Below are 26,906 nucleotides of genomic sequence, written 5' to 3'. Positions count from 1 at the left end.
GTTTTGTTTTAAAATATTATCTCTCTCTCTTCTTCTTTTATTTATTTAACTTTTTTTTTCCTTTTCCTTTCTTTCATCCTAATTTTTTTTTTTTCCTCTCTCTCTCTCTGTCTCTCTCTCTCTCATTTTCTGTGTTTCTCTTCCTTGTCTCCAGTTTTACTACCTGGTCCTTCGCCAGATGTGTGCCTGTTAGCAGTGTTGTTGTTCAAGAACATCTTGTCCATGCCTTTGAGAGCTTCAGTCAGGTAGTTTTGGAGGGCAGTGAGGGCAGCGCAGATAGCAGGGGCCCCAAAGCCGTGAGTGATGAGGCTGAAGTGAGTCAAGCAGCTCTGAATGCCCGGTTCCAAAATTGGGGTGGGCCGGCTGTTTCCAATGGGCGTCCTGTCCTGGGCCAGGAGATCTGTAAATTCTTTACAAAGTTGCCTGCAGGGAAGAGAGAAAGGCAAAGAGAGGGAGAGGAGAGTGGATGTTAGGCTCGTCCAATAATTCTCTGTCACAACCAAGGAGCAGGTTCAGGCCAAAGGGATCCCAAGATTTGGGATGGGACCTTTCTGGCACCATCCTTTCCCTGCCATGGTGAGCCAGCACTCCCTGCTCAGAGTGATGCTCTTCAGGGGAAAACACCTTCCTGGAGATTCAAACCTCTCCAGCAGCCACAGGGATGCTTCTGAAGCAGTGTGAAAAGCCAGCCCTGCCTGGTGGCTTCAGAAACAGCCAGGCTGAAAGGGAAATGTGTCCTGGATCTATCCAGCACCCATCCTCCTGGAGGCCTGAGCAGCTCCCAGAAATGCTCTTCCTGAAGGAAAGGAAAGCACAGCCACGATCTGAGAGCTGTGGGGTGGCACAGGGACCTGGTGCTCAGGACTGCTCAGGCTGGGCCACCTTACTGAGAAAAATGAGGATTTTGGGACTCCATGCTGGCTTATTCAGGGCATGAGAAGCCAAGCGAGCATTTCCCATTTTATTCTGGGGCATGACACCCCAATTAACACATCAGAGTTGACATCTGGCTCTTGGTTGCTTGCCTGCACCTTTGAAAATTCAGATTTGATTTTTCTAATGAATTCACACACAAACATTTTCTTTTGAATTGCTCTGGTCCAAAAGACCCTCCTGTCAACAGGTGCCTGGGCAAGGCGGAAACCCTGGAGGCTGGTGGGGTTCCCACAGGAATAGTTTCTTTAAGACACCCAAAGGAATCCGTTTTTTAAGACAGGTGACTACCCAGGGACTGGAGATAAAAAAGATCAGAATTAAAAAAAAAAAAAAAAAAAAAGGAAAAAGAAACCTTTAAAAAAGACATTCATCTCTCATCCTCTGAAATGCTCTGAAATTCCCAGTGGGTTAAAGGTTTCAGAGGTGGGGAAAGATAAAGGTCTACTTCTATGTGTATTATCCATTAAGAAAGTGCAAGAGAGGAAACTTTGAATTTGGAGAACAAACAGTAATGAGTCCAACATTTTACATCTTCAAAGAGCAAGGCAGGGTCTGCGAGCAATTAAAGTTCTGGGACATTAATATCTTCTGACCCTGCGGAAAAGGGCAATCAAATTCCAATCACGTCTAAGAAACATCTGGACAAATTTGAGCAAATGATTTTTCAACCCTCCATATATTTCTTTAAATCACACTGTCATCGGAGGCAAGCCACATCCCAGAGCATGAAATAAATGAGAGCTGTTTGGGCTGGGATTCTTCTTTATTTTCTTCCCCCCGCCCCTTTTTTCCCCTGGCAGATGAAGATGTGTGAACACTCAGCACCCACTGCCGAGTACCCGAGCAGACCATGAAGTACCCAGTGAGTAGCCTGGGAGGCACAGCCTGGTGTAAATCACCACGTACAACACACCCACCGAGGAAGTCCCAGGGGAGAGAGGTGGGTTGGGGGGAGCAAATCGAGAATCGTTAGCGGTGCATGGTAGTGGGCTTTTATTTTTTCATTTTTTCTTTTTTTGTTTTAATATCTATTCTTAATTAAATCATATGGGGAAGGCATTGCAATTTATTAACAGACAGGCAGGTGCGTGTGAGCAGCAGGAGGGACAGACAAACACACACTATGGAAGCAAAATATACATTTTTGGTCCGCTTTACATAAAAAATTGTTTAACTGGGGATAGCTTTAGCTTGGAAGTGATGTACAACAACTAGGGGAGTGTTGCCTACAACCTCTGTAGGACAAGAGTCTGGTGGCAGGAGCCTCATTGCAAAGGGGAGCATCCTTCCTCCCCGCGGGGCTGCTGGAATTTAGAGCCTGGAAATTCCCTCTGCTTTCCAAACGGGCTCAGAGGAAGAGTTTGGTGACAGGGAGGATTTTCTCCGGGAAGGGCAGAAGGGGATGAGTTAACTTGGCACTCACTTTGTAGCAAGCAGCATGTTTTTCCTGGAGTGGAGGTCGCTGGGATCCGTGTGCTGTCTGTTCAGGTACTCAGAAACAGCTTTGGCTGGGAACTCCGTTTCGCAGATGTACCCAAAATCCCGAGCTAAATGAACGGCCCTCACCTGGAGGGAACGAGACGGGAATTAACCTCCGGACCCGGCTGGGCTGGATCCGACCCGCCGGGACATTGGGCGGAACCCACGGGGAACCCCAGCTCCTTTGGGCAGTGTTTGGAACCCTGTCATCATCCCTTCCACCTCAGGGACAGCCTCCAGCCGTGTGTTTTCCCCCCAGCAGCCCTATTTTGGGGACAGAAGTGGATGGGACAGATTTTGAGCTGGGGTTTGTCATTGCTGCTCTGCACTCGTGTCGGTCTGTGCCCATCAGCAGAACGGAGGGAAGAGTTCACACACACACCAACCACACACACACGGCTTTAAAATTAACTGGACCAAAGGAAAATGCGAGAGGAAACTGGTCAAATCCTCAAAAACTAAGCATCCAAACTTCTCTAAAGTGCAGAGAAACCATTCCTGTTTCAACACCTCAGATCATTGTCCACAATTTTACAGATGTGGATATATTATTAATATTAATGTTAATTCTTTGCGGGACGTTAGAGACACATTTTATCCACGCACAGGGCACTTGCATCATTATCACAGTCAGCGCCACATCTGTAAAATTATGGAGATAACTGCATTTAGCCCGATGGCGATTGAACAATCTGCATTTTTGACTGACCATCACGTAACGAGAACTCCTGTCTGTTGGTGGAAAGATAACAGCTAATGGCAACTTTTTTTCTGCGAACAAAATAATTATTATTCTAACTCTAATTCTAATTCACTTTTCCTGCCTGCCTGGTTTCAGGTTTCTTGCCTGCAGAGATTTGTGCCATCCATCTCTTACTGATGTACTTCCTGCCACAAGAAGAAGGCAGCAGCTGCAGAAAGGAGGAAAAGAGGAGGGGAGGGGGAAAAACCCTCACACTCTAGAGGGATTCCACCAGATTATAGCTCAGCCCCTCTAGAATAAAGCGTTAAACCCTTTAAAGTATCGCCCGAGGGACGAGGGGGGAAGATTTCCAGCAAGCAGGTATGTCTAATAACTCCAGGACCGCGTTATTTTTAACTATCGGGAGCTGCTTTCCAACGTCATCTCCTGCTCTGCAAAGCTTCTCGCTAATCATCAAACCGGTTAATGAAGGCACAGCCTGGAGGGGGGGTTCCCGAGCCGGGCAGGGTCATCCCAGGCTGCGTTCGGGCAACGCGGGCCGGGACCGACCGGAGCGCTCCTGTTCCTGGCGAGACAAGAGCTGGGCTAAACCTGGCTGCCGGCAGGAAGGAGGAAAAAAAATAATAATAATAAAAAAGAAATTTAGAGAAAAAAAAAAAAAAAAGATAAAACTCCATCAGGTGCAGCTTCTTCCAAAAGGAGGGGACTCTCTGGAGGCAAACTGTTGATTTGTAAGGGAATCAGGGGAGAGGAGGGGAATGTACACCTTACTTGACACAGATTTTAGCATCACTGCACAACCCCCGCGGGCTTCGGAACCTCGCAGCAGCCTCGGGGAGGGGCTGCGAGCAGGGTCCACACACACCGTGGGGTGAAGCTGCACTGACAGGGCACCCCAGTGCCCCCGAAATGTTTCACACCTTCTCCAGAGAGACCCTATGGTGTAACCCACGCTGAGCTGGCACTCCGGGCATCACCCAGGTGCGGTACAGGAGGAGCTCCCTCCCCTCATCCCCCTCTTTTCTCGAGCCTTCCTCCAGCTCTGCAAGCGGCAGGGTCTTGTGGCTCCATAACTCAATCAAAAGAGTTGAAAAGTTAATATCTAGCGCAAATATTTGTGCTCGTTTTGTACGCAGGAGAGATAAGTGGATTATTTATACACCTCTCGGTGTGTATGTGTAATGCAGATACATATAATTCATAATTGCATCCATACTATTCCTGTTAGGTTTTTTTTGGAGGAAGTCCAACTTCTCCTAGCATAAACGCACATAACCCTAAACTTATTAGTGGCTCTAACTTTTCCTTGTCGATACAGTAACCACAAATCAAGAAACACGCTGGTTACCAAAACGACATTAGTTGACTTGAAATTACTTGAAACCTTCAACCTGTCCTCTCTCCTTCTTAGCTGGTCTCTTTGTTCAGCTCTAGCCACCTTTAGGGAAACCGAGCTCTGCTACTTTTAAATTGCTCTGCTTCTTTAAAAAAAAAAAAAAAGTAATTTTGTATTATTTTTTTCCTCACTGAGCATCTTGTAGGGGCCACAAATCAGCTCAGGAGGAGCGAATTAACGGGAGGGTGGAGTATACCTGGATCACAGGGTGGAAATTAATAATAGCATGAGGAATGGGATTGTCCTGCAGAGTTACACAAATGTACACGCACATATCCACACGTACACACACAGACACACTCCCTCACTCTCACCACCAAGGGGGATCAGTGATGGTCCAGCCAGTGACTTCATTTTTGGGATTGATATCCTTAACCGTGATGGTATTCCCCCTAACCCACCCTGATTTTCACCTTTACTGGGTTTTCTCACCTGATCCCGAAAGTTTTTTTCCTTTTTAATGTGCTTAAATTTGTTTATTTGAGGGGGTTTTGTTGTTTTGGGTTTTGGTGGATTCTTCTTTTTTTTTTTGAGGTTTTTTTTTTTATTTGTTTGTTTTTGTTTGGTTTGGGTTTTTTTCTTGTTTGGTTTGGGTTTTTTTGTTTTTGGGGTTTTTGGGCTTTTTTTTTTTTTTTTTGTGAACAGACAGGAGCTCAGAGCAGGCAGGGGTGTGGGGGGAGCTGTGACTCTCGCTTACCTTCCACCAGGGAGGTGAGTAAAGTGACATTTGCGGCCTTACGCCTGCCGGCTGGTAAATTCAAACCGATTTTTTCTAGCCTTTCTCGCAAAGATCTCCCCCCGTTTTTCGATTTGGCTCTAGAATTGCAAAGAAATTAACATCGTGATTAACCCCGCAGTGTTCCTGGAAGAAACGTTTAGTCTGTGCAGTCAGCGAAGCCTGGGAGGGTTTTCACTCCACGTTAAGGACTCTGGGGGTGTTGATTTCTGCTCGGGTTTGCTGAGATTTTCTTAATTTCTCCCAGGGGTAGGAGTGGGGATGAACCCACTTTTCTCCCGCTTTTATCCAGGGAAATCAAATAACGCCAAACAGCAATAATTAATGGAAAGATTCTGATCTAGAGAGCAAGTGGGGATGATACCAGCTTGGATTAAGATGTAGTAAAAAGGGGATGGGCAGGGAGGTAGAGGAGGATTAAACCCTCTGTTATTCCAGGAAAGAACCAGAATAAAACGAGGGGTTAAAAAAACAAATACATATAAAAAGTTCGAAGGGAGTGTGTGCGCGCCTGCGGATAAATTGAAAAAGAGGGAAATATTTATTAAAGTGATATTTATTCCCGGCTGTGAGCGTGCTCTGGTGCCAGGAGGCGATGCTGAGAGGAAGAGCTCAGCTCACCTGAGGCAGGGCGCGTTATAAAGAGGGAATGGATCGCCTGGGGGAAGATCGGAATATCTGTCGGAGGTTACTGATAAGGGCAATAAAAGGGTGAGTGAGCTGTACGTGGGAAATTCAGAGCTATTGTTCGAACGCACATACATATGTAAACCCCCGGGGATGAAATCTCGCCACCTGCGAAGTCAGGGAGAGTTTTGGCACAAAGTCTAGCCCAACTCTCTCCTAATTCTTGCTTAAAATTTGTTAAGAATTAGAAGTCACACTTAGTGAAGAGAAACCAGAATCTATAGAGAAGCCAGACTGGTTTTCCACTACTTTATTTCGAAGTAAATAGGGCTGGATGGCAGAGCTGCAAGAGAGCAGCTTTCTATATTTCATCTGCTCTGAACCAAAATCTTGTTTAAAATTTAGATTCAAGATAGGAACTGAAGTCAGCAGCAGCCAATAATTATGGCTTGGGCCACGTCCAGAAATCTGCTGAAGTTCAATAATAATGCTTCTTTACCTTGGTAATTGTATTTTCTACAGAGCATCTCTCAGATGTTCTCCCTGCTCCATTTGCAGTCGTACAGAAGGAGCAGGCAGGTTAGCATCTGTAAGTAAAAATCTCTGCTGCTCTCCCTGGCAGCTGAACAATGATTACAGACATCCACATGGAACAGCAGCTATTTTAGGAGCCCCTAATTCTCACTTGTATATTTGGGTGACTGACCACATGTAGCAGAATTTTCCCCCTCATCTCCAGACAGGGAGCCAGAGCCCTCGACGTCATCACAGAATTTTTTGCGGGGGCGAGGGGACAACCCAAAATCAACTTCATTTTAAAGAGCCTTACAGCCAAAGTATCCCAGCTGCTGCTAGAGGAGTTTTCAAGACATTTCCTCCTCTAAGATTAGCAACTTTTAAACATGATCTGAAGTTTATTCATTGCCAATTTGCATGCATCTGTCCCTGTCCAAAAGTAATGATTTTAATTCCAGTCTGGTGTCTACCTTACACACAGAAAATGAAATCTTGTACCCTCCCAGCCTGAATTGGTGCCTCATATCGTTACCCCATGGCTTCTCCCCTGTTGTGACTGGAGACAGAGCCTGAGCTCACCTTTCCTACAGACAAGCCGTGCTGACAATTCTCAGTCCCTCAGGCACTACCAAGAAGAAAAAGCCCTTTCTCCCTGGCAGCCTTTCCAGCTTAATGGCCTCAGAGCTTAAATTCTTGTTATTTCCACACAAAAGCTCAGTCTCCCACTTGTTATGATGGAGCCGGACCTCAGGGTTATTCCTTGCTCCCCACTTTCTCCAGCACCAACACTGCCAAATATTTTGTGTCTCCAGCAAAATCCACCTGGACATTAGTGGGAGATTTGCACAAATATTGAGCAGCAAAGGCCTCGAGACAATCTGTGAGCTGTAGCAACTTTCTCTGTGTGAAGCACGAAGTTTCTGACTCTCAGAGCTACCTGTTGGTGGCTTTTCTTTAGTCAGGCACTTGTCTGCCTTGCAGTTTGCTATCAGATCCTGCCAATTTCTTGTGTGACAACGCGTGTCATCATTGACATAATTGCCTGGTCGTTATTGTCACATAGAGGAAACCTCGTGGGTTTATCTAGGAAATCCCTAGAAATGCATCAGGTTCTGAAATATCTGCAGTTCAGCCTGAAACATGCTCATCATGGCATTTGATTTTGTCCACTTTCTAAGAGAGAAATGCGAGGAGGAGAAGGGATAGAAAGGGTATGCATGGACGAGGGAGAAAATCTTTGCCTCAGTTCCTTCATTTGTGGCTAAACAAGGCAAAACCTTTCCCTACTCTCCATACATTCATCCCAAAGTTTGAACACAGCATATTTTGGCGTTATCACCAGCATTACACACACAGGCTCTGACAGAGGGATCAATGCGCATCTGAAATCATCTGCACTGCTGACCAAGGATTTCTGGTGCATGCACGGGGACCCAAGACACATCCACAGGTTCGCCCCAGCCTCTTACCTTCTAAGTACTCCTCCTAGGAGGGACGCGTTCAGACACTCTGGAGGGGACAGGCGTCTCTGAACTTCTCCCACTGTTACTTTATACTTGGAAGTTGAGCTAAGCAAAGACAAGCGGCCAGGTACAGAGCAAACACCTCTCCGGTGTTGACTGAAATTCCACCCAGGAAGCCATCTTTATTCATCATCAAAGAAGTAACAGATTTTGGAGGAACCGGAACTGGAGAAAGAAAAGGGGAGGAGGGGAGAGAGAAACCATCACGCCACGAAGGAGCACAGGATAAACCACAGTCTCTCTGACATGCACAGAACAGCAAAATGAAAGGGGGTTTGAGTCTCTGGCTACCTCCAGCAACCTAAAGGGTGCTGCTCCCCCAACCTCTAGGAAAGTGCTCCATGAATGATGGATGGAGAGAAGGGTGGTACAGTACAGCCTCTATGCAGGGTTTGATCATTGGGAAATAAAATACATATTGGCAAGCACCTGGCAACTTTCGGGTTTGAGCCTGTGTCTCACCCAGAGCCCCCCGATGCCTTTTGTACAACGGACAGCGCCTTTCTGGAGGGGAAAAAAAGAGGAAAATTTACTTTTTTTTGGCTAATGTTTCCATTACTGCTAAGCTGAGCCAGGAATAAATTCACTACACGAAGGGAGTTGCTGTCTTAAATAAGTATCAAGGCTGGAGGATACAGCAATGAGAAGACAGCTCTGTTATTGCTTTGTGTTTTTATTAAGTCTGGTTTATGAAATAAAATGAGTCTTTTCCTTGAGAAAAATGAACACCAGGAAAAAAAAAAAGATATCTGGTCTAACCATGGTGCTCTCCACTCTGATCATATTGTGCTGTCCGTGAAGTAGTAGGAACTCTCCTGCCCCTAAATAAAACTGATTTAGTTACTGCAACACGTATTTAAAGGTAGTTATAGGGAAAAGTAAAAGAGGAATGATAAAGGGAAACTAAACTGAGCAAAACCATGTTGTTCTCTCCAAGATAAAAAAAGTATTTCTTTTCTCTGAGAAACCAGTGAGGTTATTTTAAGAGTAACCAAGGGATTATAACAAACAAATTCCTATAATGGCAACCAGACACACTCAGAAATAAACAAAAAAAAAATTGGCTAAACTAAAACCGAGAGCAATTCCCCCATGACATGAATTTTGTTTACAAATGAACTTAAATAGCTCCCTCATAATTGTGTGTAACTGTTATGATTTACAGCAGGTGCTCTAATCAATCACCCAATCACTTTAATTTATAGGGAGCCTCGCTGCATTTTCCCAGTTGTTTCATTTCTGCAAGTAATTGATAACAAACCATACTTAAGGTATGTTTTATGCAGGAGTTAATAAGAGCTGACAGCTGCTACTGCAGCTTCCTCTCGGATCCGCGGCACCACGCGTTTCCTTATAGAAAATATACGCTGAAATTGGGGCTTTTGCTGGTGGGAGAGCCCTGGCAGTCCAGCGGGCATGTTTCAGAGGAGAAGACTAATTGATTACACACCCTCTTCAAGCAGATACTGCTCCACAATCTCCCGTTTCCACTCAATCAATTGCAAAACCAATTCGGCAAATATTAAGGTTCTATTATGCACATATGCCAGCTATTTAGGTAGTTATAATACATGTCAGTTAAGTCATAAAAGCCCTGTTTATTTGCAACATATCTGGAGAATCAAACCATTAGGGTTGAGCGGATATTTAAGTCGTCTGGAGCTGCTAAACAATAAGATCGGGTATCCTAATATATTACCAAGTGCTAACTACTGGGCAATTGCCAATTTTATAACCTCAGTGCATGGAATAGACACAACCGTGTTTCACTGTTTTTATTGCAGATCATTTCCTACTGCCAGACCAGACCCCCACAATAAAAGCTCTATAACAGCTAAAAACCAAAAGGCATGTCGATTTTAGATATACATATTGCTTCGCATGCCTTGTATATAGTCTCCAGTATAAACAAATTATTTGAGTGGCTTGACTTCAGGGAATCGGAAAGTGAAATGGATTCCTATTTCTCTATTATTTTTAGTTAGGCACTTCATGTAGCTCATAAGGCGGTTTCAAATAGTTGGAGAAGGGCTCAGAAACAGTTATAAAAGAGTTAGAGGCCCTCTCCTGCTTTCATTGTTATTATTAGGAATTTTTTTTGCCATTGATTCTATAGGAAAAGACTCGTTTGTACATCAGAGGCAGTACGAGCAGAACAAAAAATGTATTTGTATTTCCTCCCTCATTATACATAAATATATCTCCTATTTAATGCACAATGATCTGTTTTAGTGAGGCATTAAGAAGAAAAAACAGAAATTAAAAAAAAAAAAAAAAAGTTGGATTAAAGCAGTGCCAGACAGATTTTCATGACTGGCATTTTTTTTTCCTTGGGACAAACACACGGGCTCTGTGGTTCGAGTACACCTTTACCGTGGCTATATTTAGTGACCAGTTTATCAGGTCACTGTCCAGTGAACTGAGAAATTAAACAAGAGGCAGCAATTCCACGAACATCTGATCTTAGTCCAAACTCACTAAAGAGAGAAGGACCCGTGCAATGCTTAAATGTACCTCACCCCGCTCGCTCTGGCCTTTTAGAGCACTCATTACATTAGTTAACCTTTGAATTATGGATTTTCACGTGCTCGGGTTGGGTTGTTTTTTTATTTTCTCCCTCGCAAATTGCTTTTGGTAAGCAGGCTGGCTCCTTTCCTCGCTATGCTGAGAGCTCCTCAGTTGCTTTTCCTAGCAGAGTTTCCCTGAAAAAGGATGGCATGAAGAAACCCATCAGCTGGAGCCTGATACCCATTTGAGAGGCTTGCCAGGCGGTGTAAGCATATCTATCGCAATTTCATAGCTTCAGAGAGATCTATTCTATCTAGGCTCTGTATCTTCTGTAAATTACCTAATGCTGCCTCAAAAAAGTGTTCGCCATGGAATGAATTATCTCTATCTATATCATATCTATATGTTTATCATGGCTGGAGCTTTTCAGAGCCCAGACATCAGCCGAGATAACAGAACGTGGAGCTTTTTGTGTCAAATCCCTGCCCGTATGTAAATAAACCCGAATGCACGGTGTATTTTTAGCCAGTGTCAGCCTCCCCAGTTGGCCAGGGACTGCCACAAGTGCTGAAATGACACAGAATAACACACATATACCCACATAGCATCCCCACCGCTCCTGCTTTCACTTCATCCCGTTCAGTTCCTGCCATCCCCAGCAGAAACTGTTCGATTTGCTTTCACACCCACACTCTACTTGCTGCGTGTGAGCACTCACAAATACATAATTCCCCCTTTCAAAAATCTCTGCCTTCTCCCTTCTTTTATACTTCTCCACCTCCTTTGTCTCTCTTTCCCCCCTCTCCTTTTTCATCCATTTATCTCTTTTTCCTCACTCTTTCTTTCCTCCTGTGGTTGCTCCCAGCCTCTTTGTCATTTCTCCCCCTTCCATTTCTCTTCAGCTTATCAATAAACCGGGAGAGCAACAGTAGCCGCTTGATTTGTTAGTAATTATAAGCATACTGTTCCTGCAAACGGGATCTCTAGATGAGTGAGATCGCTTTAGAACGACAGCAGGAAATGGTGGGGAAATGGAGCATGGCGAAACTCAGCGTGAAGCTTTCAGTTCTTTACATGTTTACAATTTTCTGTGCATACATTAAGTCTTAGGCTTTTTCTTTCCTTTTTTTTTTTTTTTTTTGGTGTGGATTTCTGTTGGGCTGCTCGCCGCAAATGTGTGAAAATGCGCACAAATGTGAAGGCACGAGTGGAAATGGGGTGAAAAAAGCTGTTTTGACGACAGTAAAAACTAAAGAAATCATAGATTTGTGTCCTGAAAACAGCCGTTTAATAAGGGTTTAAACTATGGATATCATTGCAATAATATCGCAGTGGAACAGTCAGTCAAATAATCAATCAGAAAAATAGTTCTTGTATTTCTTATAAAAAAGTCATGGACAACTTAATTACTGATAAACTACCAAACTACTTTCAATTTTTTTTTTTTACTCTGTCTACTGGACTTTAAATGAGTAAAAAGTTCTTTGTCCAAGCTAGCAAGAGGACTTTGCTGTAAGTGGTGACTCGGTCTGACTCAGCAGCCAAACCTAAATCGTCCGGGAGCGGCGTCTTGGACGCTGAAACCAAAGAGACCCGGATCTCATCTTAATTTCAAGGAACAAATACAACAAGTGTGTGCTCATCTCTCATTTCCTTCTGTCCCCCTGGTCCCCTCCTCTCCTCCCGCCCCTCTCCTCCACCGCAGTCCCCGAGCCCTGCAAGCCGGGACTGAATTTCAAGGTGGAATGTATTCCCTGGAAACTGCTTTGCATTTAATTAAAGGGGATGCTCAGGTTCAGTGGGTAATCCAGGAATGAGCACGGAACTGAGCGGCGTTGAGGCACCAGATCTATCTCCTGAAAAACTGAGACCAGAGCGGTTCTCAGTTAATAATTTATCAGCTGCTCCAAGGGGTGGGGAGGAAACTCGTGCTGGATCATTAACAGCTAAAAACAAAAGGTTAAGACACCTTCTTTCATGTGTTTCCTTAAAATGGGAAGAACTACCGAGCGTGTTTGCAAGACCATGAATTAAGGTCTTCGAGTTAAAATGGCCTTTCATGCTAAATCAGACGTGTGTGTGTGCAGGCGATCGTCAGAAACAGCTGAAAGTAAATAAATACATCAGAATAAGTTTAAGGTCACTGGCTGTGCCCCAGAGTCACAAAAAATTAACTTGGGACTCAGGCCGTGTGTGGTTCTGCAGGAAGACAACTTCTTTCACCACAGAGAGTGCCAAGGAAATTTCAGATGAGCATTTGACAAGGGGACCAGATCTTTTATTCCTGACACATGGCAAACCTTCCCTTCATTTCAGCAAAATTCCGGGGAAAGGCCTCAAAACAGCCGGTAAGCTCTGAAAGCTGAGTTAAATCTGATATTAATGTTCTAATGATTATTATCATCTTGATGATTTATCTGGCTCCCTCCCTCCCACTTCCACCACCCAAATCTTAATGGAAGTGGGAGCTAAAGATGATTTTTTAATGTCTCGTTGGATTTTTAGGCTGTTAATGTACCGCATCCTTCTCATTATTAGTTTATTGATTGTTCATTGACCAGCCCCCTTCAAATCGTATTAACCACCCTCTGCCAGTTTAGATTAGGGGAGTTTAAAAAGCACCTTTCATTATTTCAGCGCCACCACCACCACGGTGGAGCTCAGGCTTGGTAGCTTAATGCTCGCTCTAATGGGGCAGCTAAGAGACAAGGGGCCACGGTCCCTGCCTATTGCATTAATAGCTCAAAGGGGGCTAATACAGAAAATTAGCCTTAAACGAGCTCTGGAGATCTCCAAATGAAAGAGCCATTTATCACGCTGGCTACCTTCACTCCACTCGTTTGCTCTCTCTACTGGGAACAACTCATTTCCTCTTAACTAAATTACTTCAGAAATGTCAAGTAAGCTCAGATAGCAAACGTAACAAGAGCCTGGGTGTGTGTAATCTGTTGTGTGGGATCGATACGTGAGATAAATCAATAGCCGTGTATGAATCCCTATATAATTTCCTTAATATTTTGGCGAACGTTTTGCATGGAGAGATAATTCCCTCTGCAGGCCTCAGAGGCCATAAAGGAACAGACACAGCCTGGGTGATATAATTAAGTTTAGGCTTCAAGTCCCCATCATACTTTCCCCACTACTTTGCAATTAAAGAATTTTAGGCACTGAAGTGGGATTGGGTGGAGCAGACCCCCTGCGACCCTCGGCCACCAAATCTGAGTCACAGGAGTGTTCCAGTGCACAAAAATCTGTCAATACCTGGGTGTCTGCCTATCTGTCTGTGCCATCTGCCTGCAAGAACGACTCACAGAGTTTAAATAACTTGTTCTTGTTTCAAAGTACAGCCTCACAGCTACAAACTGCAGGGAACAGAGCGAAATTGATACTGAACGCTCTCTGTGCTGCTCCTTCCCTCGTCCTGATTAAATATTGACTGCCACAAATGTGACCTGCTATTTATTACCCATTTCTCTCCCTCTGCACCCAGGAAACTCACAGTGCAAAAAAATAAAATTACAAAAATAATCATAATAATAATACAATCTTCCTTATGCTCGAAAGTTTCTTGGGTCTCAGCCTTACTTCTAAGGAAGAAAATGCTGCTGCAGTGACTTTCAAACAGCAGCAAATGCATCTCAGGCTCTTTTTTAGTAACCTTATTTCCAAAGAGCATGTGTCTCCTGCTCATCATGTGTAAACTCAGAGTATCTCCTCTTCTGGCTGCAAATAGGCACAAGTAATCCCACCTAGATGGGGCTGGGTCTCTTTAGGCAGCAGCTGCTCCCTCTGGGGCCCTTGCAATGCCCACACACACGAAGCACACCTAAATATATGCCTAATACATATAAAAACCTATACCTAATGCAGGCATTCACATTCTGGTGCTGCTCGCTGTCTAATTGCACCGCCCAGCACGCACATGGAATGTCTCTGCTGTCCTCGTCAGCTGAAGGAGGGAGAGACACAGGCAAGTGTGGGGATTAAAAAAAAAAAAAAATTAAAAAAAAAAAAGCATTTTGGATTGTGGGATTGTGTATTCTGCAAAGAACCGGCACGGAACAACCTTAGAAAAGAGTCTCTCGACCACAAATCAAGTACCAATTAATCAAATACACCCAAGAGGGAGTGTATGAGGTGTCAAATGGGGGTGGGAAAGAGGGAGGAGAGTGAGGGAAAAAAAAAAAAAAAAAAAAGTTAAAAATACAACCAGAAACCGTCAGGTTACAGACCTTGAGTATAACCCCCACCAAACAGTCAAACTGAACCACAACAGCAGAAACATACAACCTTTTTTTTTTTTAGTTAAGTAACTTTCTATTTCTTAAAAAATAAAAACCCAAAACCCTTCGACCTTTCAACCGATAGTCATAAATGGTGCTGTCAAATGGTCTTCAAATTTTCATTTGTCCTCTCTCAAATAACCAGACCTTGATCTTGTGTGTGAAAGAGACCGTACACGGAGATTTAAATATATATATATATAAAATACAACAAACCAAAACACAAAAACCCCAACAAAACAAACAGCCAACAACAAAACAAACAATAAATACACGGAAGGACCTCATGCTGCCTTCAACGCATTTTAGATAAACACCCTCCCTGTTATTTTTCTTTACATCCCAGAAAATCATCGCTGTTAAACTATTAGTGCGCATTTGACAAATAACAAGGTCCTGGAGATAAGTGCCGTCGATAGCAAGCATAAGGGACAGCGTTTTTAAACCTCATCTCTGGTACTTAAAATTGAATCTAGAAATAGAAACTCCTTAGATAATTAAAGATAGCTTTCCCTCCATTTGCAGCGTGTGATCTGTTTAATGTCTATCAGCATAACACAACACTAATCGCCAAGCATCTTCGAGTGACTGTCAGAGAAATGTAAAAAAATTAAGCAGCTGCAATACGCCCAAAATGAGTTATTGTAATTACATTTAATTAGTTTAATTAGTTAATTATTTTGCTTACAGCTGTACGAGAGACTGCAAACATTTGTTAATATCACATTCGCTTTAACAGTATGGGGTGGCTCTGCAGTTACACTAAATCATGGGCGCATATGTAGGAAGATGTAAAAAATGGGCATGGGGAAGGGGGGATCTTGGAGGGAGCGAGGATGGGGGCTGAATCTGCCTTTCCATGGGCATCTCTTTCTCTGCTCTCCGCCTTCCATTCGCCTGGGAAACGCATTTAAGCCCCAAAGGGAACCAACCCCATTAAAAGCCAAGGGGTCCCACCGAAGATTATCGGGGGGAGAGGGGGAGGGAAGGAGCACGGGGTGCCCCATTAGAGAGCATTCGTGTAATTAAACCCTCGGAAGGGCGGGGGAGGCGGGGATATAAACTTTTCCTCTCCGTCTTATCCCTTCACTCTATCTGCTGATCAATCAACTATTCATCTCGCTGCCACTTCCCGGAGAAATTCATTGCCCCAAAGTCAAAATACATCATGAAGATATCGCTACACAGTAAAGTTTGTCTAGCTTGTTGGAGTAATCCATACCTTTTTTAATGACAGACTGGTCCAATAAGTTCATACCGCTGTTATTGGCATCTTCAACTGACTGTGGATATAAAACATCACTATTCAAATTGACTGGATATTAAAGAATCGCGTACATAAATCATGTCATTCCAAACTGGAGTCCCTGTTATTGCCATTTCTATTCATTCACTAGGGGAGCAGGGATTTTTTTATTGTTATTATTATTATTGTTGGTATTATTATTATTATTATTTCCCCCAATCGACAAGGAAATTAAATTCTTACATATTATACAGTCTTCTAATAAAACAAAAGGAGGTGTGAAGCATATGGGGTGCAATACTGGTTTTGTTATCTTATAAAACATAGATATCACATAGACTTCTTTGCATTCCATAAAGCTTTATATTTCTTCCTTTGAAAATGTGGCAATTTGGCAACATCTGCAAGATCTATTGCATGACATAAATGAACACGATTAAGGACAACTTAAATGCTCCCTCCCCTTTCCTCCCCCTCCTCCTTTTTCTTTTTTGTTGTTTTTGTTTGTTTGTTTGTTTAACCCTGCTACATCTTAATAATTCAAGGGCCATTTACTTTTATATATCATAGTTTACATTATGAACTTTTAATTAAAGCCTAAGCCTTTCGGAGCGCAGTGCAACTCCCACATCGTACAGGGGATGAGCAGAAAGAGATTTACAGCTCCCGAGGTTGCTTCCATATCCTGAATTAGTGGGGACGGGGAGGGAGGAGCGGGAATACACATTATCAAAAGTGTGAACCATCAAATTGATTGCCTAGGGAAAAAAAAAAAACCCAAGTCTCCGAATTTCAAAGCCTTGTTTCGCCCCTTTTTCCCCTTTCTTTCCAGCCCGCCGAGGAGCACACCTGTTATTATGGCATTAACTTCTTTAATAGGGAAGAGAACAAAGACAGGCACAGAGGACACAGCAAATGTTTGGTTTCATTTCTCAAAAACGAAAGTGGAATACACAGAAAAACCCCAAACAAACCAAAATTACTGCCGAATCTGCGTTCGGCACAGCAAAGCCATGTCCGAAAAAGATGAGGTGTCATAAGAACAATTTATTGCAGAATTCCCACAGGTTCCGTTTTAGGGTGAATTCTGAGGAAAAAGGGGACCTTTGGGTTTCTTGCCTTTATTATTTTATTTTTCCCATTACTGTCACCAAGGGGTTTGGGTTTTCAGTGTTATCGCATATTTGGGGAGTTGTCACGTTTTTCTTGATAAGCCAAGCACCTTTACAGCAAAGCAATGATTTACTTCACCATTATTTTAACTTTATCTTTGCTACGCTGAGCTTATTCGGATCCGGCCTTATCTCCGTGTCTGTGCTCAGTGGAGACATTCCAGATGGAATGCGGTTCAGGAGAAAATTACATCTCCCCAAAATGCGATGGAACAATATTTTCTATGAGAGCTTTCCTTTCATTTTCCTCGAATCCCACCCTCAAACGAGCGCACACACAGAGCGGTGCCTTATGTGCTGTGTTTGGGCATGGCTGCGTCTCTCTCTCTCCTAATCAATAGGCTACATACCTAAAGGGCACAAAATAAAATTACAGAGTCTTCCCTCCTTTCCCTGAGCAGCTCCCAACGAGGGATGATGAGCAAATCCTGCAGCCTGCTGGAGTGCAGCGTGCCGCACCTCGGTGCCACAGAAACGGAGGTAAACGTGAAGCATCACCTTCCCTTTTGTTTTTTTTTTTCCTTTTTCCCCATCTTTCCTCCTTATCTCACCTTATCTCTGGAGCCGAGGGTTGCGCGCACCCTTTATGCGTGTGCGTGCACTCCGCTCGCTCCATCAGCAACGTGGGTTAGTTGTTGTAGTTAATGAGAAGACTCCTGTCTGATTTTCTATCTAATTACGCCCTCCTGCTGGGTTTTTGTACAGGATATTCGCTCAGCATGCTGGCAGTTAATAGTCACAGAGAGGATCGTAAAGATTTAATTAGGACTGCATGCGGAAACGTGGAAAAACAACTCAGACTTTTAATTACTAGACTTCTTTAGTTAAAAGTGATACCAGGGGTTACTTTATAAGAGACTTGGGTGTTTGGTGCAACTTAACTTTCCGTGTCTCTAGCTAGCACGTAGGAGCAGCGTGAGTGAGGAGGAGGAGCGGAGGTGTGTGTGCAGGGAGGGGAAAGGTGAGGAGTTTCCAGATATACTTGGAAAATCTGGAGAGGAAGATTCCCCTCCCTTCCCTCCTCCAATATCTGATAGCATGAAGCTTCCTAAATACTACCTATAACCACCTTGTTCAACTTCTGTGGATACATCTGACTGAAAACCTTGAAAACTGAGCTCTATATTTCCTATAAGAGTCTACAGAATCTGAATTTCCTCCTCCATTTTTCCTTCATCGAATAATTTATTACCTTTTTAATAACTCTACTACCCTAGGGTTTAGTACCCGACTTTGCCCAGCTGGTGGAGGGAGAAAATATCTATGAGGTTTTTTCTGTTTTGTTTTGGTTTTTTAAATTTTTTTCCAGAACCCCTATTAGATGACGCAAATTTGTGTTCAATAAGTAGGTCTTGGCTTCTCCTTTCCCTGTCTAAGGGTTGTAAATGGCAGATTGAAAATTCCTCTCGAGAGGGGCAGCAATAGCCATACAGCGTGTCCTGTTTACAATAACAGAGCGCTATCGTGTTACAATCACTTAATTCTAGCCCTGGACAATGGCTCACACATGGGCTGGATTTGGTGTTTATAAAATAACCACTGTTTCTTTCTGTCACGCACTTCTCTTTCTCTGTCTCCCTCTCCTCAGCCCAGCCCATTCTCATGGCACATATTTGATCACACATGCGTAAGTTAAAGCGAAGAGAAACATCTTTATCCAACTACATATCCGTTCAACTTTTTGGACTATTGAAATATGGAAAAAAAACCCAAACCACAAGAAACCCCAAAAAAATCCACCAGTATTTTAAACCCTTCCTGGAAATTATATCTAGTGATGATGGATAATGAGTGTACATCGCCTAAATAAAAATCCCTGTTTCTAGAAAAGGTTTCTCGAATCTAGAATAAATCCATATTAAATATCAAGATGGAAAACTGCCCAACTTCATCTGTCACTGCTAGGGGGACAGGAATAGAACATGCTGAGCGGCAGCAGCGAGCTCTGGCTGCTTTCCCTCCTGCCTGCGTTAACTTGCAGTGGACACCTCTCCCTTCACGTGTTTCTCCTTGGGATACCCTCCTCTTCCTCCTCCCCTCCTCCCCCAACCTGGGAACAAACTTTCAGAAATAAGGGCCTGTTTAATCTCCAGCTGTCTCAGTACCCCAAACCAAGAGCCCCAAGAGCCTGTCCCATCCTCTCCCCATCCCATCCCATCCTCTCCCATCCCATCGCACCCACCCTGGCCCCACCAGCCCTGAGCAGGTCGCGGGTGGCCCCGCTGCTCTGGGAGCTCCGAGAGGGAGGCTGTTTCTGTTTCTGCCCTTCCCGCTGAAGGGATGTTTTATTGGGAAACCCATGGAGAGCTGCTTTATTTGAGCTCCTTCTTTCCTATTATTTCTTCTCTCCCTTTCCTTATGTCTTTCTCTCTTTCCCTCTGGTCTCTATCTTCTCTTCTTTTCCCCTCTCCTTTCTGCATTTTATCTTTTTCTTCTCTTTCTTAAAATCTCTTCCCTTTCCTTCTCTCTCCTCTGTTTTACTCCATTTCTCACAAAAGCACAACAATTACCGGCTATTCTTTGGGGAAAGCGTAATACCCAGGCACAATCATACTTAAAGCCTATCGGCTGCAGAGGGAAAGGAGGAGAGCGATCTCCTTTCTGCATTCACAGAGGTAAAACTCGCCTTGACTTGCAAACCACTTTGTCTGAGGCAGGAATGCGAGACGAGAGCTGCGCATCGCCCCCGCGGCTGTCCCCAGCTCTCAGAGCCACCTCGGAACCAGCGACCCCACGGCCACTGAGCTGGCAGGCAGGAGAGAACCCAAACAGCAAAACCTGCCTTTTTCCAAAGCATTTCTCCGCTGCAAAGCTCGGGGATTTTCCAGTGCAGCCCTAAGACAAGCCTCAAGCCAAAGCAACGCATCCCCTCCGCTGATTCCTCTCATGTTCAGCAGCATTCTTTTTCACTGCTATTTTTTAATCTTCCCAGCTCCTCTTTCTCCTTCCGTTTTCCCTTTCTGCAACTTTGAAGTGGTTATTTCATTCGGACCTTTATTTATCCCAAGACTAAATACATATACTGATATGGTACATGATAAAGAAATTTGAAGGGGGAAAAACAAAGATAAAAAGATAAAATCCCAATTAGGAGAGCCTGAGGCTGCAGCCCCTCCTCGGGGGTCCCCAGGGACTGGCCATGCCCTGCTCCAGCAAGGTGCAAACCACCCCAGCAGCGAAGCTGTTAAGGGTCCCTCTGCTTTTGGGAAATAACACGTGATGATGAGTTTCGCGTGGGATGGAAGAAAACCGTGAAATACTGTGCTTAGAGCCAGGCGAAACTCCTTTGTTATCAAAAAGAGGGAATGAAACTATTTAAAATCAGTGCTACCCCACAAAGCACACTTAAAAAATAAGGGGGTGGGGACACGGGGCTTGTTCCTGATCACAAGTTATTGCTTTTGGTTTGGGTTTTGTTTATAATTTCCCTCCCTCCCGGATGAAAAATGCAGTAATTCGACAGTTTCATCAAATCTCTGAACGCAGGAAATTGGTTGGGGGGAGGAGCGGGGGTGGAAGCTTGGGATTGCATGGGAAATAACTGGAATTTGAAAAGCCGAGCTTGAACTCTGCCAGCTTTTGAAACACGTGGAATATTTAGAGCAGCATGTCTGCCTTCCCCCTGCACTCCCGTGTAGGGGAGGGTTATAATGCAGACCCCGTGCGTGACAGCTAAAAAAAAAAAATTAAAAAATAGGAAAATAGAGGGAGAGGGAAAGTAGCAGTGTGGAAAAACAATAGCAAACCACATCAATATTGCTGCAAACCCCTCAGATCCGCGCTGCCCCCGGAGGAAGGAACGCGGTGCCTTACCTGGACCTCCTCCATCCCTGGGTGCCCGATGCCGTGCAGAGAAAGGCTGTCCCCCATGCCGGAGTCAAGGCCATGGTGAGCTGAGTGCAGGAGGACATCTGGCCTCCGTACTGAGTGGTAGTCCCGCCTGGGGTCCAGTCCCGAGAGCTGGGGCAGGGCGGCCCGAGGCTGTGGCAGCAGTGACCCGGTTTCTGATCCCACCTCTTGCCTCTGCCTCTGTCCCAGGGGTGCTGCTGGGGCTGGTGCAGGGGGTTTAGGGAGTAGGGGTCATTGACATGGGAGTAAGGGTCCTGGCTTTGGTGGTAAGGAAGAGGCTGGTAGGGGGGTGGGAAATAAGGCGGCTGGAAATCCGAGGACGGGGTGTGAGAGAGCGGAGGAGCGCTGGAGTAGGGTCCCTGCGAGACGGATCCCAGCTGGGACAGCCTGGAACTGTGGCTGGGCACTCCATCATGCCGGTCCTACAGGCGGGTGACATACAAACAACAACAAAAAAGAGGGGTTTTTTTTAGGAAAAAAAAAAAAAAAGTAAAAGGAGCACAATCCCACCCGAAGTGAAATGAAATAAAATAAAAATAAAATAGAACATAAACAGCTGGAAAGCAGGATTCAGATGTGCCCCCTTCCCCCACCACTTATTAGAAATGTTCCAATGTTTTGCACTCACATCGTGTCTATTCCCAGGAACTAGCAAGGAGGGGGTAGGGGCGGGGGGTGTGAGGGGAGAATTGCTAAATGTCATAATTAAAAATGTAGGACTCCGAATATATATACGATCTGCAATTTCAGACCAGTAGTATAATTCCCAATCCACAGCCTCCTCAAATCAAACCAAAGGGGAAAAAAAAACACATTAAAACTTAAGAGCACCAAACCACCCTTCTATCCAGACAACCCACCCCTTCTCCTGCCTAAAGTTTCCCAGCATCTGTTTATTCCCTCTGCTCGAGTCCTGTAACTCAAAATCACCAACCCATTTTCACGTGGAAAAGCCCAAAAGGAAAGTTGCAATTCTCGGAAGACTCCGAGGTGAGAAGTTTTTAAAAGAAGGAGTTGGGGAAAAAAATCTAAAAAGAAAAATAAAAAAGAGGAAAAAAAAGGAGAAAATAAAAATTACAGGGAATCTTTGCTTAAAGGCGTCTACCCCTTAAAATATTTTTAAAAAAATCAAATAAATTAAAATGAGACATCGGTATCGAGCAAATCCAGGCGCTTTGACTTCTGCAGCAACTTCCAGTGTCTTTTGTTTCCTTTTCCAATATTATATTCCGGAGAATGGGGTGGGGGTTAATTGTAATGAAAAGTCTTTGGGGTGTGTGGGGGGGACAGGGGGGTGGGGGGAGCGTGTAGAGGCTTCAGAGAAAAGGTGGGAGAGGAGTTTTGTCCAACTCCAACGCACTGAAGCTGCGAGGTTAAAGTAAACAAGAAAAATATCTATTCCACAAAGTGTAGCTCAAACCCCCACAAGCAATGGCACACATGGTGAAAAAAAAAAAAAAAAGAAAAAAAAAAAAAAAGAAAACAACAAGGAAAAAAAGTTCTTTTTCCCCCTGCTCTGCCCCCCAGACTCCCCCTAGCTCAAATCGGGAAACACAATGCAAAAAGGGAGAAGCAGCTGCAAGCCTCCTCCAATTATTGTGCTAAATTACCAAGCCAAAGGCGTTTAAAAAGACAGAGAGAGGGAGAGAGAGAGACAACAGATCGAGAGAGAGAGAGAACATGCAATTCTAGTACAACATGGAACCATAACTCACCATGGCGGAATAGGTGTGGACTAACATCTGAAATAAAAAAGTCTTGTAATAGCTAAAAAAAAAATAATGATGATAATACTAATAATTGGAGGGAAAATATCAAGGAGATCTGCAAAGGGACGTGTTGGATACAGGAGAACAGCTTGAGATATTTCGAAGTCTATCCATCAAAAAAAAAAAGGTTTTAAAAAAAAAAAAAAAAAAAAAAGAGACCAGTGCCCCAAAACCGAGCCTGGAAACCTCTATCTACATATATGATTTACCCCTCCCTCTCGGGGTTTTTTTTTTTCCTCCTTTTTTTTTTTGTTTTTGTTGGTTTTTGTTTTTTTGTTTTTGTTTTTTTTTGCCTTTGAGCTCCAAATACAATCCTCTTCAACCCAAGGCTAGGCTCAGACTGCTCCGCTACCCCTTCCTCCCTTTCCTTCTCTACACCGCCTCATAATAATTGATATTCATGACTATTAATATTACACGACTACTTAAGGGAGAATGCAGGACCAAATGGAGCGTGAAGCTGCAGCCAGCTCGAGAGCTCCCCTACTATTGTAAATGACGTTCATTCAGTGGAGAATTACTAGATGTAATCAGACGAGGGGGGCTGCAGAGGCAGAGTTTGGGGAGAGGGAGAGGGGGAAAAAGTTTAGCGAGGAAGAGGCAGAACTTCAATAACTCGAGCGGAGGAAGAAGCGGAAAGCAGACACTGCTGAGCTGGAGCAAGGGAGGGAGATGAAGCAATGCTTGAGGCGAAGAAGAAGAAGAGGCAGAAGAAGAAGAAGAAGAGAAAAGTGTATTTCCCTTTTGTTTTAATATCTATTTAATTATACATTTCTAATACGGGGAATTGATTGCCTTTGGTGCTTTTGTTCTTGCAGTTTGTTTTAAAGCGTTATAATGAAGAAAAAATAAACTTTTCTCTCTCTCTCTTTTTTTTTTTTTTTTTTGGTAATTTTTAAAGGAATGGAAGAAGAAACGTGCAATCACTGCAATATATGTCTATTTACAACGAAGATTAAGCCCTCTGGTGCTTGTTACAGATCATATTTATTCGCAACAGCCAAATAAATACTTGAATCTGCATTGTTGGGCTCCACTTTTTTTTTTTTTTTTTTTAATTTGTATCCTCTTTCTACCGCCCGATATGAAGAAAAAATATATACGTACATAGATATGCCGATTTCCACACGAATGTGAAACGCATCGAGTGAATTTTAAAGGATAGTAAATTTATAGTTGTGAGGCAAAGCCAGGGGCGATATAAAACCTTTTGATGTTGCAGGAACCCGTTCAACTGGACTGTCTGCCATTTCTGTTAAAGTTCAACTTACGTTCCTTCCTAAAATAGACTCACACTTCCCAGAGCTGCCCCCCCGCACGCACACACACACACACACACACACACTTTTGTTTTAAGAACAGATTCAGTTTAAGCGGTGAGACGCCTCTACTCTACCAATCGTGTTTTTAATTAAAAATCTGAAAGAAGAGAGAGAAATATTTTTTTAACGTAAAAGTAGAGGGTTTTAGCTCTTATTAAAAAAAAAAAAAAAAAAAAAGATAATAATTGGTTTTTTTTCTTTTTTTTTTTTTTTTTTTTTCTACACGTTACCAAATGTCCTGGAGCGCATCCCCAAGTTAGGACAGACCCTGCCCTGCAGCCAAATCCCACCCAACTCTCCCCCAGCTCTTCTCTCCCCCGGCAATCCACAAACGCGGCTGTCCGCAGATCCACAGCGCCTTAAGCCCCCGTGCAAAGCAGGGTGGATAAAAAAGCCCCATCCCCACCCCGGCAGCCAGCGAGGGGAGATGTTTTGTCGCCTGCTGCTGCGGGCAGAGACAATGGCCGGGCTGTGCCGGGAGATGGGCAGGGAAAAGCAGCGAGGGCTCAGCGGGCTGGGGACACTCGGGGACACGCACACACACACACACACACACACACACACACGTGTGCTCGTTCCCTGCTCCTTCTGCACATGCTGCCTTGTGCCGATGATAATTAGCTCTTGGGAGTGGAGACATTTCTGCCGTGCGGGTCCCTCCCCGCTCCCCTCCATCCCGTCCTTTCTCCGGCCGGAGCTGAACCTTCCCCCTCTCTTTGCTGCGCTTTTCCCGGCAGTTTTCCCTCTGTAAGTGCCAAGGCGCTCCCGGAGGAGCTGCTGCCGGGGCTGGGGACGGGGCGGCCCCGACGGCGCTTCCCGGGGGGCTCCGGCTGCTTCCCGATCCCCAGCCCTGCCGGACTCCCCTTCCCTTCCCTGCCCGTCCGCTGCCCGATGCCCGCTCCCTGCCCAGCAGCCAGCCCCTCGCTCCGTGTGCCCTCTCTCCTTGGTACCCAGCTCCAGACCAGACCGTGCCCGGTCCTTGCCCGGTCCCACCCCGGTTCCTGCCCGGTTCCCAGTCCCAGCTCCCGCCCGGATCCCAGTCCCAGCTCCTCTTCAGTTCCCAGTCCCGGTTCCTGCCTGGTTCCCAGTCCCAGCCCCTGTCCAATTCCCAATCCCGGTTCCTGCCCGGTTCCCAGTCCCATCTCCTGCCCGGTTCCCAGTCCCGGTTCCCAGTCCCATCTCCTGCCCGGTTCCCAGTCCCGGTTCCTGTTCAGTTCCCAGTCCCGGCTCCTGCCCGGTCCCACCCCATCTCCTGCCCGGTTCCCAGTCCCAGTCCTTGCCCGGTTCCCAGTCCCGGCCCTGTCTCCGGTCCCTGCTCAGTGCCCAGTCCTTTCCCGACCTCTGTTCAATCCCCGGTCCCTGCCCTGTCTCTGGTCCCTGCTCCATCCCCAGCCCCTTCCCAGTCCCTGACCAGCCCCTCTCGGGGGTCCCTGTTCATCGCTCGCTCTATCCCCAGCCCTGTGCTGTCCCCAGTCCCCTCCTTGTCCCCGGTGCCGGTCCCTGCCCGGCCGCCTCCCCTCGGAGCAGCTCCGGCTCTGGAGGTGGCGGATTGCGCCCTTCTGAAAATCTCCCCCATGATCGCCGTGAAAACACCTCCCGCTCAATTAAAAAATAAAAACAGCAGAAAAAAAATAAAATATGATTTTGTGGAGCGCCATTCCTCACATCTCCTTTTTTTTTTTTTCTTTTTTTTTTTCCCCCTCGTTTCTGAGAAAATCCCGCACGCTGGTTTAACTTACAAGGAACACATTCGCGGAGCCCGTTTGGGAAAGATCCGGCTCAGGAAACCGTGCAAAATTAAGAAAGGTTTCGCAGTGTTTGAGCTGTGATTTTTTTTTTCCTCCCCCTTGGTTTGCTTTTTGACCTCTCAAATAAGGTCTGGATAAAGCTCAGAACTTTTCCCGTCCGCGGACTGTGCGGAGCTGCCTTTGGCTGTGTCGGTTCGGGTGTGTGAACTCACACACGCACAAGAATGTATGTGCCGCTTAATTAATGCCAGTGTATGTACACATGCACATCTTATCTGTTGGTGTAGAGGTATTAAAAAAGTCGTAAAAAACGTATCCGATCGTGAAAACAAGAAAAAAAAAATCCATATTCAGGTTGAGCTGAGCTTGGAATTGCAAAATTAAAAATAAGAGAAAGAAATGCATCCAGTCCCTGAATACCAGGTTGTGTTTCTTTTCTATTTTTTCTCCCTTTAAAAAATTTTCCTCAACATTTGTCCATATTTAATCGAATTATTTATAATTGGACGTCTAAACAATCAAACTCTCGCCTTTAAGTTGCCTCATTCCAATCCCCAGATCGTTTCTTTGATGTTTTAAATCGCATCAAACAGCTTTTCCATGAAAAAAAAAAAAAAAATAAAAGTTTAGGACTTGGTACGCCGAATACAAATATGCAAATAAATAAGCATTTAAGCATTTGCTCTCGGTTTCCCATCTCTATATTCGTGTGTGCTGGTGCATGTCTCTATCTCTGCCTGGATGTATATGTAGAGCTATATATGTATTATATAGCCATGCCTGTTTCTATATGCTAGATGTATATTTAAATATACATATACTCCCTTACTCATATGCATATAATATACTCACCTCATAGATATCTTCATACTTGACATTTTCAACCAGTTTCCAGAGCATGATGGCAGGCTGTTCTCTAGGAGGTGAGTGCATTCATGTGAAGAGCAGATGTCTGGATTCTCAGTACTTCTCTGTCTGTAATGATCCATCTATAATTGGAAATGGGGGACAGACACCAAATCCGACGTTCCTCTTCCATCGCAACTTATATCTGTTGTCTGAAACAATAGGCTGCAGAAGCCTACCTCAGTCG

The 26,906-nt window shown here is 44.6% G+C and overlaps 1 protein-coding gene across 1 annotated transcript; it reads right to left on the bottom strand.

The window, feature by feature from the left end:
* Positions 1–66: 66 nt before the first annotated feature.
* On the bottom strand, positions 67–26,906 carry TFAP2B (transcription factor AP-2 beta). Its single transcript, XM_033056226.1, is given in 11 exon segments — positions 67–423; positions 2,360–2,497; positions 5,208–5,330; positions 7,863–7,995; positions 7,998–8,081; positions 8,346–8,420; positions 15,930–15,990; positions 20,939–21,162; positions 21,165–21,396; positions 22,690–22,716; positions 26,666–26,906. Coding segments are annotated over 11 exon segments (1,479 nt in total). The 5' UTR covers positions 26,747–26,906; the 3' UTR covers positions 67–122.

This window comes from Catharus ustulatus, chromosome 3 (genome assembly GCF_009819885.2).
Source record: "Catharus ustulatus isolate bCatUst1 chromosome 3, bCatUst1.pri.v2, whole genome shotgun sequence".
In the NCBI taxonomy this organism is placed as follows: Eukaryota; Metazoa; Chordata; class Aves; order Passeriformes; family Turdidae; genus Catharus; species Catharus ustulatus.
This window is presented reverse-complemented; position numbering and strand designations above follow the sequence as displayed.